Raw genomic sequence first — 17123 nt, forward strand, 5'->3', positions numbered from 1 at the left:
TAATCACTTTTCAAATGGTCTTGTTGGGGTGATGATTAACATTTAAGTAATTTTGATCTTGACAGTGCCTTTTGTGCAAGTTGTAAGAGGAAATAAAGTGGAAGATTAGGAGGATGTAAGAGATGAGAGGGCTTGAAAACAGCAAACAGAGACTGATTGAGGAATTTTATTTTCCTTTTGTTGGTTCAGAATTATTTAAGTTTGGCCTCATGAGCATGTTGGCTTGAAACTGGACTACTGGAATACTTCTGATTATACTTATCTGTTGGCTACTTTTTATCCTCTTCTTTTATGACTCTGCCAGAATGATGTTTGTTATATTTGGCATATTGTTTTTTCATCTTCTTTATCTTCTGATATCCTGTTTGAATTTTTACCTGACAGCTCACTTCACCTGAGTGATTAACAGCTTAGATTTAGAGCAGAGCAGTAGAAATGGCATTTACAAGACACCAGATGCTGCTTTAGGGACATTACTGATGAGTCAGCCTCTCGTCTCACCTATGGGACATAAAACCTTAAGTTATGAATCCTTAAACTTGAGTACCAGCATGTGAGTGCAACCAAATGTCGCTTGATCTCACTCTTATTATGAGTGCAGTGTCCTTAGACCATTCAAAAGTGTTGCAAAACTGAATCGTCTGGTATTGTCTTGAGTCTCCAGTGAGTATGGTTTTACAAACAGGAACCAAAGTTTATAGGAAAACAATATTGCCAAACCTCTGCTTACCAGCTGGAACTGTGTGTTTTATTGCCGGATACAGTATTACACTATCTGATCAACAATTCTATGAGGAAGCCCTGAAAGTACTCGCTGTCTTACTCAAGAAGGTCATAAACAGACACTTCTAATGATGAATGCTTCTTTCATTTACGTGAAGGAGGGGTATCAATGTACTGAAGCCTCTGCACCTAATAAAATTTGCTTCCAAAAACTTCTTGTAATGAAGTTTTGGCAAAAAACATGGGAACAACTGAAGACACTCATCATTTTTCAGCGTGAGAAACTATTACACAAAGGTCACCAAAACCAACGATCATCACCCATTTCATACAATGTGAGAAGACACACACATGCTTCATATGGATGCAGATTTGTCCTCCACATACACTTCTTCTTACATGACAACAAGGCAGCTAAAAGATTTTTTACTTTGCTAATGATATGGAAAAATGTGTGGCACTCACAAATTGCAGCTGGTGATTAAACTCACAAACCCACAGTCAACATGTTCACTCTCTGCAGTTAGATCACTTTGACTGTGTGCGCATGAACAAGAGGGAAAGTGATACATGAATGAGCCATCAGAGGGAACGATGAACTTGGACTGCTGGTGTTGAAGACCAGATGGACTTTTTATCTTCCAAATAAGTTATGGGTTGACTTTTGATCTTCAAAATTACGAGGAAAAAGTAGGGGGTTATTGTTTTCATTGACTGCATTCCATATTTCTACCTATATACTGCACTTTAGATGGGGGACTTCTCTTTGAGTGTCTTGGGAAAGGGGTTTCAAGAACTTTTTTATGTGTGTTTTTTTGGTTTTCATTTAACAATAGGCAGAATATAACCAGAACTAATAAAAAGAAGGGAAAAACAGATGGGAGAAACAAAATAAAAACAACAAAAAAGGTTCAGAAGTTTCGGATCCCTGAGCCCCCCCAACATGTCCCACTCTGTGCATCACCTGTCCAATGCACACTTTCTATTGGATTCATTCAACCCCACCACCAACCAGGCATCCACTTGCAGGCTCTGACTTTAGTCCCATGGGAAGAAATCTTCTATCGTCACTCTCAGTCTCTCTCTCTCTGTGTAAATGGATGCTGCCGGGAGTGATGAGATCAGAGCCAAGACAACATCAGGCAACATTAACTATATTGTAGTTCTGCATTCACATTTGAAGAATCTTTCCCACGTGAGTTGTGGTGTGAGCTTTCATGTCATCTGGCGACCCAAGAAGGTTGTAACAAAGGTGGTCAAGTGAGCATTTAAAATACTGTGCATTGATAAAATTATGTTAAATTTAGGTTTGATTACTTCGAACGATGGACTTTGGCTGACATGAGGCATCAATGTTTGCTTGGTTTTCAGGCACATCTGTATTATTAAGTGCCAAGTCGGATATATTGAAGCTTTCAGAAAAATCCCAGTTATTGGTACAACTTGGATGACTGAAACTCATGATTACAAGAACCCCGATATGACATGAATGCAGCATTCGACTGAGATACAGAAAGTTGTAATGACAATGTGCAAAAAGACATCTCAAGAAAAGCTGTGCAACATCAGAGCAGAGACATCAAGCTCCACATCAGAAATAGTTTGTACTTGTGTATTTTGTAGTCCAAAACTATAATGTAATGTCTCTTTCATCCTGTGCAGGTACAGGTCTGATCTGGATGGATGACGTGGCATGTACAGGGACTGAAGACACCATCCACCAGTGTAAGTTCTCTGGTTGGGGCAAAACCAACTGTGGCCATGTGGAGGACGCTGGTGTGACCTGCGCCATCTAAACCATCACGATCCTGACACTGCTGCAGCAGCCAAACATCTCCTCAAACAAGTGCCTTCAACTTTTAAGAAGCTCCAAGATGGACATTTCCCCACCATTTGTCCCAGAGGTGTCATATTAGCTGTGTGTTGCTTGTTTTACCTGCATAAAGTGCCACCTCACCTGTGTGAACTAGATCTGCAGCTTTTTTAGAAGTTTATGACTAAACGTGACCTTTTTAACCACAAGACTGAAAAAAGGGGCCAATGAAAATGCAGAAAAATTTCAAACTTTGAGCAACAAAGTTTTCATTTTATTAAGCAGTGCACCATATGAGCTGGTACGCAAGGGGAGGATCGCAGGACAGGACTCGTCATCAGGACTGAATTACAGAGCTCACCTGTCTTCCATTAAGGGTCTGTGGTCAGCTTTCATAGGAGTAGGGTGAAGTTGCCCTCAGAGGCTTGTCTGGGGTCATATTTGTTGTTTTGACCCCCAGTTTAGGGGGAGCTGATCCAACAACTTCATCAACCTAGAGTCTACATGTGTCAGCTGAGGAGCTGAAATGACACAAAAAGAAACTGACAAGACTGTGTCAATGACAAACTGTTCTTTCATTTGCAGGCAGCTGCTCTTCACAGTATTATGTAGGAATGGCTTTTGAGTGATGCTTAATATACCAATGTTGCCTTATCATGATATACTACATAGCATTGCCTGGTAAGCATTGATTTGGTGATTTGTAGATCAAAAGCTGGCTAGAAGTCTGAGTTAAAGGATAGGTTCACATGTCTGTGAAGATTCTCAGTAATCCAGGGCATCGTTATCCAAAGAGGGTTGAATCAAGGGCGGCTGGACTTGGTTGTAGATACTTCTCGATTCAACCCTCCTTGGATAACCATAACCTGGGTGACTGTGAATCTTCACTGAAATCTTACTAAACATTTTGGGATGAACACCCTCGGAATGACACGAGACTATGAAAGGACAGCCAGGAAAATTGCAGACTACAGAAACCACCTACGGTTTAACCTGAGATGCCGACAACACAGACTCATACCAAACAGCCTACGTCTAGGTTCTACGGTGAAAGGCGACAGAGCTGGAATGATCCTAGAGAAGACGCAAAACCAGCTACTGAATGAGAATGTGAGACAGGTCCATTTCCCCATTGAAGCTTTGAATAAGGAGGCTGACAGCTTACTCCAGAAATTGAAATCACATCTGCCCAGTGCAGTCTTGGAAAAGGTCACTGATTTTATTGAGAAAGCACAACTATCTCAACACGCCAAAAGCAAGGAAAGACAGACACGGAAATTCCAAAACCTACAGTCATGAGCCAGCAACGCTAAGAAAGCTGAAGACCTTACCTGGAGGCAAAATAAAGATAATTCCACACTGGACGAAACATACAACAGATGGGTGAAGAACCTGTCAGACAGAGAACTCACCCAATCAGAGCAAGATGTCCTAGCCAAAGGATTAAACTTTGCAATCACACAACACCATTTACAAATAGTTGACTTCATCACAGCAACAGGATCAGCCATAAGGAAAAAAAACTTAACGGAAGAACGGCAGAACAGCTCAGGTTGAAGGTATCGGCAGCACTTTCCAACACAAAAGCATCCCCTTCCAACCTCACTATCAAGGAAAGGAAGGCTGTGATGTCACTGAGCAAAGACCAAAACATCACCATCCAACCAGCTGATAAAGGAAGCTGTACAGTGGTCCTAAACGCAGTGGAATACCATGCCAGGGTCACCATATTACTCAGTGACACTAATACATATGAAACACTGAGGCGAAATCCACCAGTGGATACAAGAAAAAGGCCATAGAATGTTTACAACAGCTACAGAAGGAGAAAACCATCAATCATGATCAATATCATCGCTTGTATCCTGTAGAAGCGATCCGATGCATGTATGGGCTCCACAAGATTCACAGAGAAGGATCCCTCCTCAGGCCCATTATCATCAGCATCAACTCAGTTACTTACAACAATGCCAAACATATGTCTACCATCCTAGCCCCCTTGGTTGGTAACACTCCTCACCATATTCAAAACTCCAGGGACTTTGTGAACAAGGTTTGAGGATTGAAACAGGACTTTGATGTAACCATGGTGTCCCATGATGTGACCTCATTGTTTACATGCATCCCAAATATGTAGGCAGTGGAAACAGTAAGGAAACAACTGCTACATGACAACACCCTTATGAATAGAGCTAGCCTCAACCCAGACCAGATTTGCAAACTGCTGGACCTCTGTCTGAACACCACCTATTTCCATAACGGGGGGTTCTACAGACAAAAGCATGGCTGTGCCATGGGCTCACCAGTATCTCCCATTGTGGCCAACCTCTACATAGAAGAAGTAGAAGTCCTGAACTCCTTCAGAGGAACAGCACTGAGCCAGGTTTAGATATGTGGACAACACATGGATAAAAATTAAAATTCAGGAAGTGCAAGCCTTCGCAGAACATATTAACTCAGTGGACAGTAACATCAAGTTTACATGAGAGGAAGGAGCAACAACTTGGCCTTTTTGGACTGTGCCATATACATTGAAAAGGACAGGAGCCTCCACATTGGAGTATACAGGAAACCCACACACACAGACCAATACTTACTCTTTGACTCTCACCACCCACTGGAACATAAACTAGGAGTTATCAGAACCCTGCACCACTGAGCTGATAATGTACCAACAAGTGCCTAGGCCCAAGAGAAGGAGCACAAACACCTGAAAGATGCACTTAAAGCCTGTGGACACACTAACTGGACCTTTGTGAAAACAGCCACTAGATCCAGTAAGAACACCAACACAGTGGGTGGTGAAGAAAGGAAGAATAAACACAACAACATCTTCATTTCATACGTGCTGGAGTATCTGAGAAACTCGGGAGACAACACAGACTCATAACAAACACCACATCCCTGTGTTTTTTTCAAACCCAGCAACACACTAAGACAGAAACTGGTCCACCCAAAAGACAAACACCCACTGTACGCCTACTGCTCAGTACCAAACAACAGACAAAGTAGTTATTAGCTGGTGAGGAAAGAACATTGAACCTCTAGCAGCTAATGAACCAGATATTTTCTCAGGAGTTGGTGGAGACCAAAAAAGAGCTAAAAGGAGAATGAATATTTGACTGACATTCATCAGGTGGCCAGGACATGATTCAAAAGAAATGCTAATGTTGCTCTGTGTCTGTTGGATGTGTAAAGAGGCAATTGTTTGCTAATTCATTGGCCATAACAACTTTTTAAAGCCATAACATATGTTATGTTTTCAGATTGTTGTGGAGTTTTGCTGTTGCTTTTTTGTTTTAACCTAGATATCAAACCATCTTTTAACCTGAAAATCACCAAATCAGTGCTTACTGGGAGCTTTATATTTATAAAAAAAAAAAAAAAAAAAAAGAAAGCGCAAAAGAAAAATCTGCAACTAATAACTTTGGAAAGTGTTATCAGTGGCAGTAGTTGAGGGATGAAGTGATTAGGAAGAAGAGAGGACAGATGAGTATAAACAGATGGATGCATGGACGCCTGCCCTGGACGATTTATAACTGTGGGTCTGTCAGTGTTAACTGCCAAAAGTTTGGTTGTTTCAGCATTAATGCACATACACATGCATGCATACACACCAAACCAACCACAAAGGACAAGCTTTTTCTTCAAAGTTTTATGCCTCTCTCAGTGGGGCTTAATCTTTATGGCTGCTCTCAGATCCAAAAAAACTGGTACCTCCCTTCTTCTTCAAGCCAACAGGAGACATCAAGCTGCAGGTTGGAATGAAATATATGCACTAACCTGTCTCTTTACCCAGTCATGTTTTACATTTGAAGAGGGCTTTAGAGGGAAAACATTGTTAAGTGCACCTTAGAATTTGGCAAACTCACAAACCTCCTTTTTTCCCCCAAGGGCTCCTATAACCTGTAGTAAAATCTCTCTGTGTAAGCTGTCCTAGTTTAAACAAATCAAGAATTGTCTGGCCCACTTTTTCTACTTATTATGAAAATGAATCTGCACGCATGCTGTGCATTCACGATTTTGTGTCCAAGTTAGAGGAGAAAAATGTTTTGGATATGACTTTGACTCTTTCATGTCACCATAGCCAGAAATGACTTTTTCTACCTTGTGTTTAAGTGCCTTGGTGTTTGTTGGGGGTTTCTGTTTTAAACCAGAAGCTGGAAAGGGGGAATGGGGAAAATGAGGTGAGAAACCGGACTCAGTGAACTGATGTGTCTCAAAAGAAACTTGCAATAGAAGTGGGAATTGTGGGTGGGTAACTTCTTTCCTTACTACATTTTTCTGCAAAAGCTTCACTCAGTTGCTCAATACAGACCAGGTATTATTTACCTCTGATTAAGAATAATTTTTGCAACTTTACATACCTTTTTTTTTAACATTCTCAATGAGCACAATGAAGTTCATTACAAACATTATGATACCCTATAATGAACAGTAATGACAACTCTCTGGGCTACCAGGAAGCTAATTGGTTATCTTTCTCATTTTCACTTGCTTACTGTCGTCACTGTGGAGACACCTTGTGTTTTTGTTTGTTTTTTGGTTTTCTTTTAACAATGTTATATTTACACATACTTTTGTGTGAATTTTTGAGGTCTTACAAATGTAATTTTCAGTGTATCCTTCCTGCATGATAAATGCCTATGTCTCTGAAACGCCACAACACAAGCTTTCCATAAATAAATAAAAAAATCTCCAGGCCCAAGCCAAGTTAAAGGATATGGCTGGCGGTCTTCTATATTTTTCCTATTGTCAACAAATCTCATGTGCAGAGCCAAACCAACAATGAATTGATCTACTTCAAGAACTATGTGTGTATCCAAAGTCTCATATATCTTATTCCTCTGTGCTGTAGACCTCTGTTATTGTCCAAAAACTATTAAAAAGACGTCAGTGAGCCACACCACTGCACTGGGTGACATGTTTTTTCATTACGAAAAGTTTGTACTAAAATTCAAATATACAGGGTGGTACAAAGTCAAGAGGTTGTGTGATGTGTAGCACAACAAGCTAGTTAAACTCTGTAAACTGAACACAGAGGTGTCTGCCTTACCAGAACTACTCTCCAGAGACTGAAAACATGATCACTGTTATTGGTCTATGGAGCCATTTCTAAACAAACTTATGTACCCAAACTCTTTGTAATGAAGGAACATGTAACGGTGTGGCTCACTGATGTGTTTTCAATAGTTTTTGGACAACAACTGAGGAAGCACAGAGGAATACAATATATCAGGCTCTGGATACACACACAACACTTGTAAATAGATACGTTCACTGTTGGTTTTGCTCTGCACATGAGATTTGTTGACAGTTAGAAAAATATTGAAAATCGCCAGCCAAATCCTTTAGGTTTTCATTAGGGTTATTTTTTCAGACTCGACAAAGCTGCTCCAGAACCACAGAAAACATTACACTGCTGTTCTTGCAGGCTGAGTAACACACTTCATTCCTGGTAAACTAATCTTCACATATTAAATTTGTCCAGTTCTACTTTAATAATATTTCAAAGAGGAGACAAGAGTAACTTTTATGTAATAATACACCAGCTTGACCTGCAAACTGGAGCTGTAATGAAAAATAACGTCCCTCTGGCCTGAAATGCTGCAGATTTATTTACATTTTCAGATATCAGGCAGGATGATTTGTTGGAATTCTTTTCACTGCATAAATCTAGATTTAATGTGTGAAATGCAAAATGTGTCTTAGGAGCAGCTGATGTGCCATGGCAAAACCTCACAATCATATATTTAAAAAATAGTTAACTGACTTAGGTTTAGTTTACTGGCATCACTTTGAATTAGTCCTGGGCACTCAAGTCCTTCAAATGTTAAAATGAAAAGTAAAACAGATAAAAAGTGACAGAAATCTCACTGCCAAAGTTTCCCATTATAACACCACTATGCAATTACCACTCAGGTTTGTTTAATACTGAAGAATTTTGCTTCAGGTGAACATTTTCATGAAAGAGTTTCATGGTACAATTTAAAGTACAACAGGAACTTACAGTCCTTGATAAACAGTTAATATACAGTATATACTGTATATGCAGTAGTATGAGCATGAGGTGATATTAAAAAGGGGTGAACCGAAAGAAACTAGTGGAGTATTATGGAACAAATTCAAATTTTACAAGTCTATAGAGTTGTGTACTTTCCAACACGTGTGCATGATTGAGTGTACCACTCTAAAACACACACATACACACACTTGTACAATATCTGCTCTGTTTTTATGTGCACTACCGAAGCAAAGCTGACAGTACGACTGAGTGGCGGCCAGGCCTTTGTGTATGATCCTGATGTATCTCATTCATCTTGCAGAGGCATCACATTCAGCACTTTGGCCGTGGAGTTATTACTTAAAGCTCTGCCTTTCTAAAACAACAGCCAAAGATAACACCCAGGGCTCCATCGGTATATTTTCACTCTGCTTATTTGTCATCTCCTCTTTAGAAAAATAACCCTGTGTTAACCGGAGAAGCATAGATTGAAATTCCTCTGAAACTTTTTCTCAGAATATAGTTTTACACAGGTTTTGAGAAATGTGTATGTACTGGTAGTATGTATTCTGTTGCAGTATTCTACAGTATTGATACAAGCAGGTAATATTCATTAATATTCATTTAAACTATGTTGAATAGTACAGTATTTTGATAGCAGGAGACTCATATAGCATTAGCACAGCTATGGAGAAATGGCAGTGTTCCCAGCTTTTGTTTCTATGCTTATCTGCCACTGAAGAGACACAGTTCATTAACTTTTCCATTTTCTTTTTAACTTGAGAGAGGCTAACTGGGAGAAACAAAGACAAATGTTTAAAGGTTAACTCAAGTGTTAAAAGGGATCATTATTGTGACGTTTTGATAATCTGAATCCAATGTTTACCTCAAAAATAGCTTGTAGTTAGTCTGTTCTGATCTCACTTTAGTCATAATAATCTGTATTTTCCAGCAGATTGGCTTTTACTTAAATGTCTGTCAGAAGCAGAGCTGCTCTGGAGGTTCATGTACACCACAGTGGGCAGAAATCAGTGTTTTATAGCACACGCTCCCTAACTGGCTAACTGTATTGGCAAAATATTAATGGCAATGGCTACTTTTTTGATCTTGGATGGTAAGTTAGGTTAACTACAGCACCTTATCTAGATAAGTACCAGGACTTGTGGCTGCTACTAAAAGTCATGTAAACCAAGTAGTTAACGTAAATAATAAAGGAGGGTAGATTATTGGTTAGAGTTTGGTGCCCTTTCTCCTTTCAACATTTGACCAACCAACTAAATCATGGTCCATGACTTAATGGGTCTCAAATTTCTAAATATTTAATATAGACAAATAAAAGCAAATAATTAAAGGAAAGCACAACTTGAATAAAAATTTGAAAACTGCCGCACACTGTCTCAAGGTTCAAGGTGAATTTTAATTGTTATACAATGCAGGATTGCACAATGGAATTCAGTTGTAGCCCGCTCCAAGCTACACACACAGATAATGTATTCACAAATGTTAAAATATTTGCAAATAATAGTGCAAAAAAGCTTGAGGTACAGTTTACTGCTGGAATATTTAGAAATTAAATTAATACCCAATGAAGATCAACCAGACCAAAATGTTGTTAACTAATATATTTTCCAGCAGTAAGCGAGACAATGTGCAGGATTTTTCAATTTTTTATTCAACATATGAGTCTTTAAAATCTCTGAAACTCACTCGCATACCAAGCGACTCCACCAGGCATCCTGACCCAAAGGTGAAGAAGCTCTGAGGCAGCGGTTAAAATTGGATGAACATTTATAACAATGTGACTCCTGACTGTCACCTTTAGGTCTTATGTTTTTGCTGTTAGCGAGTGGTAGCTACCAGTACTTTACAGACAGTTTATAATTAGTTAGGATTAAAGAATAGTTTTGACATTTTGGGGAACATGCTTCATGGTTACCATACAGACCTGGAAGTTGTACTGATCTTCTCTGAAGTCTGTGCTAGAAAGTGAAAAACTGTGTTTCCCAAAATGGCAAACTATTTCTTTAACTATAGATTATTCCTTATGCTGTGAAAAGTTAAAAAAAAAAAAAACAAAACACATATTTGCAGTTGTTTCTCCACTAATTCTGCTTGGTCTTAGCATTTAGCTTTTTTTGTATATAGTACACATAGCTACCTTGAAATATTCAGAATCCCAAGAAATAGCGACACCTTCATCTTTGTCATATTTGTCCTTGTTATTGTGTCTCTGTGCTACAAACTTTGCCTTCATTCAAACAACTTTAACTCTACTTCAGAGTGGTTCTGCCTCAGAGAAATGTAACTAAAACTCCAAGTTGCCAGTAAATTTGAATTCTGGAGAACTGGAGCAACAGGTGATGTTTCTGCAGACCCATCATCTGATGAGCTTTTGAGTGCAGAGACACACTTCAGCCAGCTTAAATATCACAATAACTGTTCTCATATGTTTCATGATGGACGGACTACAAAGCTCACAATGCCAGCCTTCCCTCTGGCTGACTCTCTTCTCACAGCTAAATACATCTTGACTGATGTTCCTTCCTGGCTGAGTCGCAGCCTATCAGATATCAGAAGGATAAAACTGTTGTGATTTGAGGCTCCTCTGACCTCAGATCAGTGCTCAAAAAACTCTTTGAAATACTTTGTCTTTGAAAATGTAAAGCAGCCTAATGCCATACCTTTGATAGTTAGAGCACATTGCAAAGCAATTTAAACCAAGTGTACTTAACCACTTAAATGTGTCATTTTTTCCAGTACAGACTTTAAAGTGCTTGGTTTTTAATGTTTACTTGGTTTTATGTCATTACAGATGTAAAGACCTTACTATTTTACTTTGGGATAATGGCTCCTCTGTGTATACATGTCTGTTGTTTTTTTTTTATCACATTGTGCTGGTCATTAGACATATAAGGGCTATGGAGTTAACAAAATGCATACAAAAATAAATGCCTAAATCAAACATGATTATGTCAAGAAAATACTTGATACACAGTACTTCACGTTTGCTTAAAAAAGTACACAATGTTTTACTTGTTCTGTTGATTTGTACCACTAAAATGCTGTATATGCACTGCTGAAGTAATAAAATGTAGATTTGTTTAAACAGGTGAACTTTGTTATTCCTGATAACATTGTAGAGGTGAATTGGAAACAGACACTTTTGAGACGTCAACAGGTGAAGAAAGCGGGAGGAAGTTCACTTGGATGTGTGTGTGTGTGTGTGTGTGTGTATGTATGTGTGTGTGTGTGTGTGTGTGTGTGTGTGTGTGTGTGTGTGTGTGTGTGTGAGTTGCACACATGATCACAAACACTGAAGCACATGGGTGTGTACAACATATATGTATGTGCCTTGATTGACATTTCTGAGGAGTAATTACAAGTATGAATGTTTCCACATGTGCGGAGGATGTAGAAATGATTGGATGAAAAATCACCTGATCTCCAACACACATGTCCAACAGTCAGAACAAAGACTGTGAGGTCAGTTTGACGAAAGTCAGCATGGTTTCACTTATCCTACAGGAAGGTAAGACTTTTTGGATTTGATACAGTAAAAATGTAAAAGTATGAAAGTGGAACTACTTTTACATATATGTATGAAGGTGCTTGGTTGGATGGATGTGCCCTGCAGAACAGACATTTTGACCCACATTTGAGAAGATTTAATGCCTACAGTAAATGTGACGATTTCATTTGCTGCTGGTTTAGTAAAGAATTACACAGCACATATGTAACACCACATAGTGCAGGGAGATTAAAGTTGTCACAGTAAAACCTATTATGAGGCTCTCTTTTCAATAAATCATTTGTTTAGCTTTGACCATCTGTTTCTCAAGATGTGGTACATTACCATTACCAGAGTACTTTATCAGCTTATTTTATTTGTGCTACAAAAACATGTTCCCACGCATCTGCAGTTGCGTCTGCAGTGCAAGGAATTACTCTCCAGAGACTGAAAATGTTATCACTGTTATTAGTTTTTGGAGCAGTTTATAACCAAACTACTGTAAACGTAGTCTTCAGGACAAAGGAACATGCGTAACAGTGTTACTCATTGACATGTTTTTTTATAGTGTTTGGACAACAACGGATGTTTGCGGCACAGAGGAATAAGATACATCAGGCTTTGGATATACACACAGTAAGTAGATCAGTTCATTGTTTGTTTGACTTTGCACATGAGATTTGTTGACAGTAAGAAAAATATAGAAAATCACCAGCCTCATCCTTTAATATTGAAATGGACAAACAGCAGCATCTGTGTCTTCACATGCAAAGATTTATTAGACATTTTGTTTCTCTGTTTCTACACACATGATAAAATCAAACTTCTTATGGGACCCTGGAGGGTCTATAAAGAACCATTTCCAGAGATCTGACGCATTAAATTAGTAAAAACATTGGTCCAATTTTTTTTGTTTACCACCACAAACAAAGAAGAGGAAGACAACAATGCATCAACACCAAATGAAGGCAGCTGCCATCTCTCCCTTAATCTATTGGCATTTACAAGTGCTGGTTAGACTTTGGTTAGAGGTTAGAGGACACATCCAACTATACTGAGGTTTTTGTTCTTGTGCAGGCGAGAAGAGAGATATTTGAGGATAGATGCTGCATGTGTGCACTACAGCAAAAATTTCATTCATGGGCTGTGGTTCTGTGTGATTCCAGATGTAAAAAAGCCACATTCTCACCATTGTAAACCACAACCACAGAGAGAAGGAAACACTGATGTGTAAATGTTGACATATGAATCGTGGCTGGTTCTGCACTTTAAGTGTTGATGTATCCGTAACCTTAGAAGGTTTGGCGACTTAAAGGACGGGTTCACAATTTTTCAAATCTGTCTTAAAACATCAGCCAGATGTCCAGAACATTGAAACATGTTTTTCTTGTTTTAATCACTCTTCCTGTTCATACTTAACATTCGAAGATCCCTTCCTAATGCACTTGCTATGTAAGTGATGGGGGACAAAATCCACAGTCCTCCCTCTGTGCAAAAATGCATTTAAAAGTTTATCTGAAGCTAATATGAAGCTTCGTCGACCAAATGACCAAAAAGTTCATCTTTTTGTTACTGTACTTCCACCACAGCTCAACAGGGAAACACTGTCCAAGGAAACACAAAGAGGGAATTTGATGCTAAAAAGACTGTAAATGTGGCAGATATCCACTTGATATGACTAACTCAGACTGCTGAAGCCTCATATAAGCTTCAGATAGACTTTGAAATGCATTTTTGCACAAAATCATTTTGGTCCCCAAGGAAAACTTCTTCATTTGGATACCTGACTGTTGTTTTAAGACAGACTTGAAAAATTGTGAACCTGTCCTTTAATAGGCTAAATTAGGATGTTAAACGTATTATAGGTGTATTTTCTAGTAATTACTGGTTTGTTTTGTAATTAAGTATACTGAGTTAAATGAAGTTTTGCTATTGAGAGATATTCTATCTTAAGTCATATGAATTCAGTGCATCTGTAATAAGGAATAAAACTGAACTTCATGTTCCTGCAAATTTAATTTAGTGTTTTTTCTTCTGCTGTCCATGTGTAGTTCGACTTGATCTTGTAAACAGCAGACTTGATTTTGAAGAAAAAAAAAACAAAAAAAACACCACATGGTCTATTTAACTGTTCTGGAGCTTGCAAACATCTCACATGTTCTTCATCAGCAGATGGAGTCAACTGATGTTTCCAAGGCCAAGAGACAACTTTGACCCTCAGCTTTTAAGCCAAAATGGACGAGCAGTCTTTTAAAGTGCTCAGAAAAAATTGAAATTCAAACTTGTACAATTCCATGACGACTGGGTAAACTCCATCTACTGAGGAAGATCATGTGACTTGATCGAAAGCTCCAGAGCAGCTACAAAAATAGACCCTGCAGAGAGATTGTTTTCTAAGTTTCTGTTAAATCTGGCTTTCTCAAAGCTGTTGTAATCCTGACTATAAAAGGAAATTTACAAGAGGGCTGAGAGTTAGATATATTACTGAATGTAAGCATGTTATGTAATGACATGTAAAGATCCAGTATACATGTACACACACACAGACACACAGAGGAGCTGCCGGAAAGACGATTACAGAGATGATTACATGAGAAAAACTAACAATATATTAACAGCATGGTAGTAAAATATACAGTAACACTTTAAGCCCCCTTATTTATAATTTATATGCAGTATATGAACATGTAAGTGGTTTATAACTCACTATAATGTAGTTATAAGCAGATATAAAGGGTTCTTTAAGTGTTTATTAATGTGCAGTGTTTGTCAGCGTGACATGTTTATGACATAACAGAGAAGCGTTTACTCACATTATATTCTTCTTATTTCTATATATTTGAATTATTATATGAAATATGTTTTTGTTCCTCGTCTCCTCTTTCTTTGTCTCTAGTTTCTCTGTAGTCTGACCATTGAGTAACCCATCCTTATTCTATAAAACGCACCACAACATGTGGCTGCAGAGCCCACAAACATGAGCTCATTTCCCTCCAGGGAAACGAGGAATGGGGAGAAAGAGAGGGACGGGAGAGCAACATTCCCAGTCTCCCCATCCACATCCATTTGTCACCAGACCACATTCTTAACTCCTCTTCCTCATAATGAAACAGTTATCTCTCCGCACAATGAGGAGACCTGACTGGGACCATCTGCAGTATGTGAAAGAGATGAAACAAAAATGGAATCATGACAGTTGAGGTCAAGATCACCGTCACCAGTGAGGAAATTCTTTCAGATAAGTTCCTGATGAGAACAGGCACATACAATAATGAAAATACCACTAATCTCTTCTTACTGTAACTTATTACCGACATGTGCCCACACATGAAGGTAAGGCTGCAGTGGTGTAACTTTACACTGGATTACCAGTGTTTTCAGGCAACGTGAATGCAGTGCAACACAGTGCAGGCCAGGAAAGCAATAAAATACTGACTTCCTAAACCAACATACATTGATCCCATCATTACGAGGACTGGCATTCTGTGTATACTGCAGCAGGTCAGATTTGGTTGAAAATTTGATACACAACAGCAGCAGTGCACTGTTCCTCCATTGCAAACAAGACCACTAGGCTTGTTGAGAAAAAAGTGAAAGTCTGGTGAGAAGAAAAAACATAATTTTGTAAAGGCAAAGAAAAATCTTTGACAGAGGAAGCAACATCCTCTAAGGCAGGAAACAATGTCCATTATTAAAAATGTGCCCTTTATTTAAAGAACACTGACAGTGTACAGAGTTAAATATTTGTACAATCGTGAGCTCATTTGTTCACAGAAATGATCATCATTGTTGTATATATGTAGTTTGGTATTAGTTTTAGTTAGTTCAGTTTCTGATTCCAGTAGGGCTGCAACTAACAATTATTTTCATTATCGATTAATCTGTTGATTACTTTCTTGATTAATTAATTAGTTGTTTGGTCTCTACAATGTCAGAAAATTGAGAAAAATTTTGATCATTGTTTCCAAAAACCCACGATGCAACCTAAAATGTCTTTGTCCTGATCAACAGTCCACAACCCAAAGATATTGACTTTATCACAGAGTACTAAATAAACCATAAAATATTCACAAGGTGGAACCAGAAAACTTTAGCTTGTTTTTCTTTAAAAAAAAACACCCAAAATGATTAAATTGATTATCAAAATAGTTGACAATTAATTTTCTGTCAATTGACCAATCGATTTATTTTTGCAGCTCTAGATTAAAGATTCTAGTTTATCAGTATTTATGCTTTATTTGTGACTAATTTGTTGCATATGTTTAAAATGCCTCATGTATAATCACTGATGAAAATGAATTCTGCAATTACTACCATAATATCACAAATTCTGTCACTGACACACCTGCACCTGATACAGCCAACATTTTACAGCGGTCATATAACTTCACTGACCTCTGATGGTGAAAAGCTGTATCACAACTATGAAACATTTAAAAGCTGTTGAGAACAGTTTTAGTGAAAGTCTGAAAGCAGCTGGAAGTGTTGTTATCTTTAAACATACTCTTAAAACCTACCTCTGTGGCCTGGATTTTGATTAAGAATGATTTATAGCTATATTTACTTTATTGAATTCACCTATTTTATTGCATTCATGATGTAAAATTTTTATTTTATATTTTATTTTATCATTATAGATATTATTTTTTCCACTCATCGATTTTATTTGTCTGTTGTTTTTATTTACTTAATCTACTTTTTTAAATCTAATTTTTGTTTCACTCTATTTTATTATCATTATAGTTTTAAATCTATTTTAATTATATTACAGTTTCATATTTTTCATTCCTTCTGTCCATTAGTCTAGTTTGTTTAACTGTTTACTGTCTACATTTTTTCTGTCTTATCAGTTATCTGTGAAGCACTTTGAATTTCACTAACCTGTATGAAATTTGCTATACCAATACAGTTTGATTGATTGATTGATTGATTGATTGATTGATTGATTGATTGATTGATTGATTGATTGATTGATTGACTTGACGGTACACACTTTATAGTTTTGTAAAGCATTTCCATACCACTACAATCATTTCAGCTCTGTACTCTGCTGCTTTCGCCTTCAAACGACTTGC

The 17123-nt window shown here is 38.0% G+C and overlaps 1 protein-coding gene and 1 pseudogene across 2 annotated transcripts in view; both read left to right on the forward strand.

Annotated features, from left to right (window-relative positions):
- Positions 1–3066, forward strand: part of scara5 (scavenger receptor class A, member 5 (putative)) — a 99137-nt gene extending 96071 nt beyond the window's left edge. For both annotated transcript variants that reach the window (XM_044329632.1, XM_044329633.1), the window contains exon 12: positions 2386–3066. In XM_044329632.1, coding sequence (XP_044185567.1) covers positions 2386–2519 — 134 coding nt within the window. In that variant the 3' untranslated portion in view covers positions 2520–3066. The remainder of the gene's footprint in view (positions 1–2385) is intronic.
- A 126-nt stretch (positions 3067–3192) lies between these two features.
- Positions 3193–5615, forward strand: LOC122965620 (annotated as a pseudogene).
- The last annotated feature ends 11508 nt before the right edge of the window (positions 5616–17123 follow it).

Source organism: Thunnus albacares, chromosome 16, assembly GCF_914725855.1.
Source record: "Thunnus albacares chromosome 16, fThuAlb1.1, whole genome shotgun sequence".
NCBI classification, from domain to species: Eukaryota; Metazoa; Chordata; class Actinopteri; order Scombriformes; family Scombridae; genus Thunnus; species Thunnus albacares.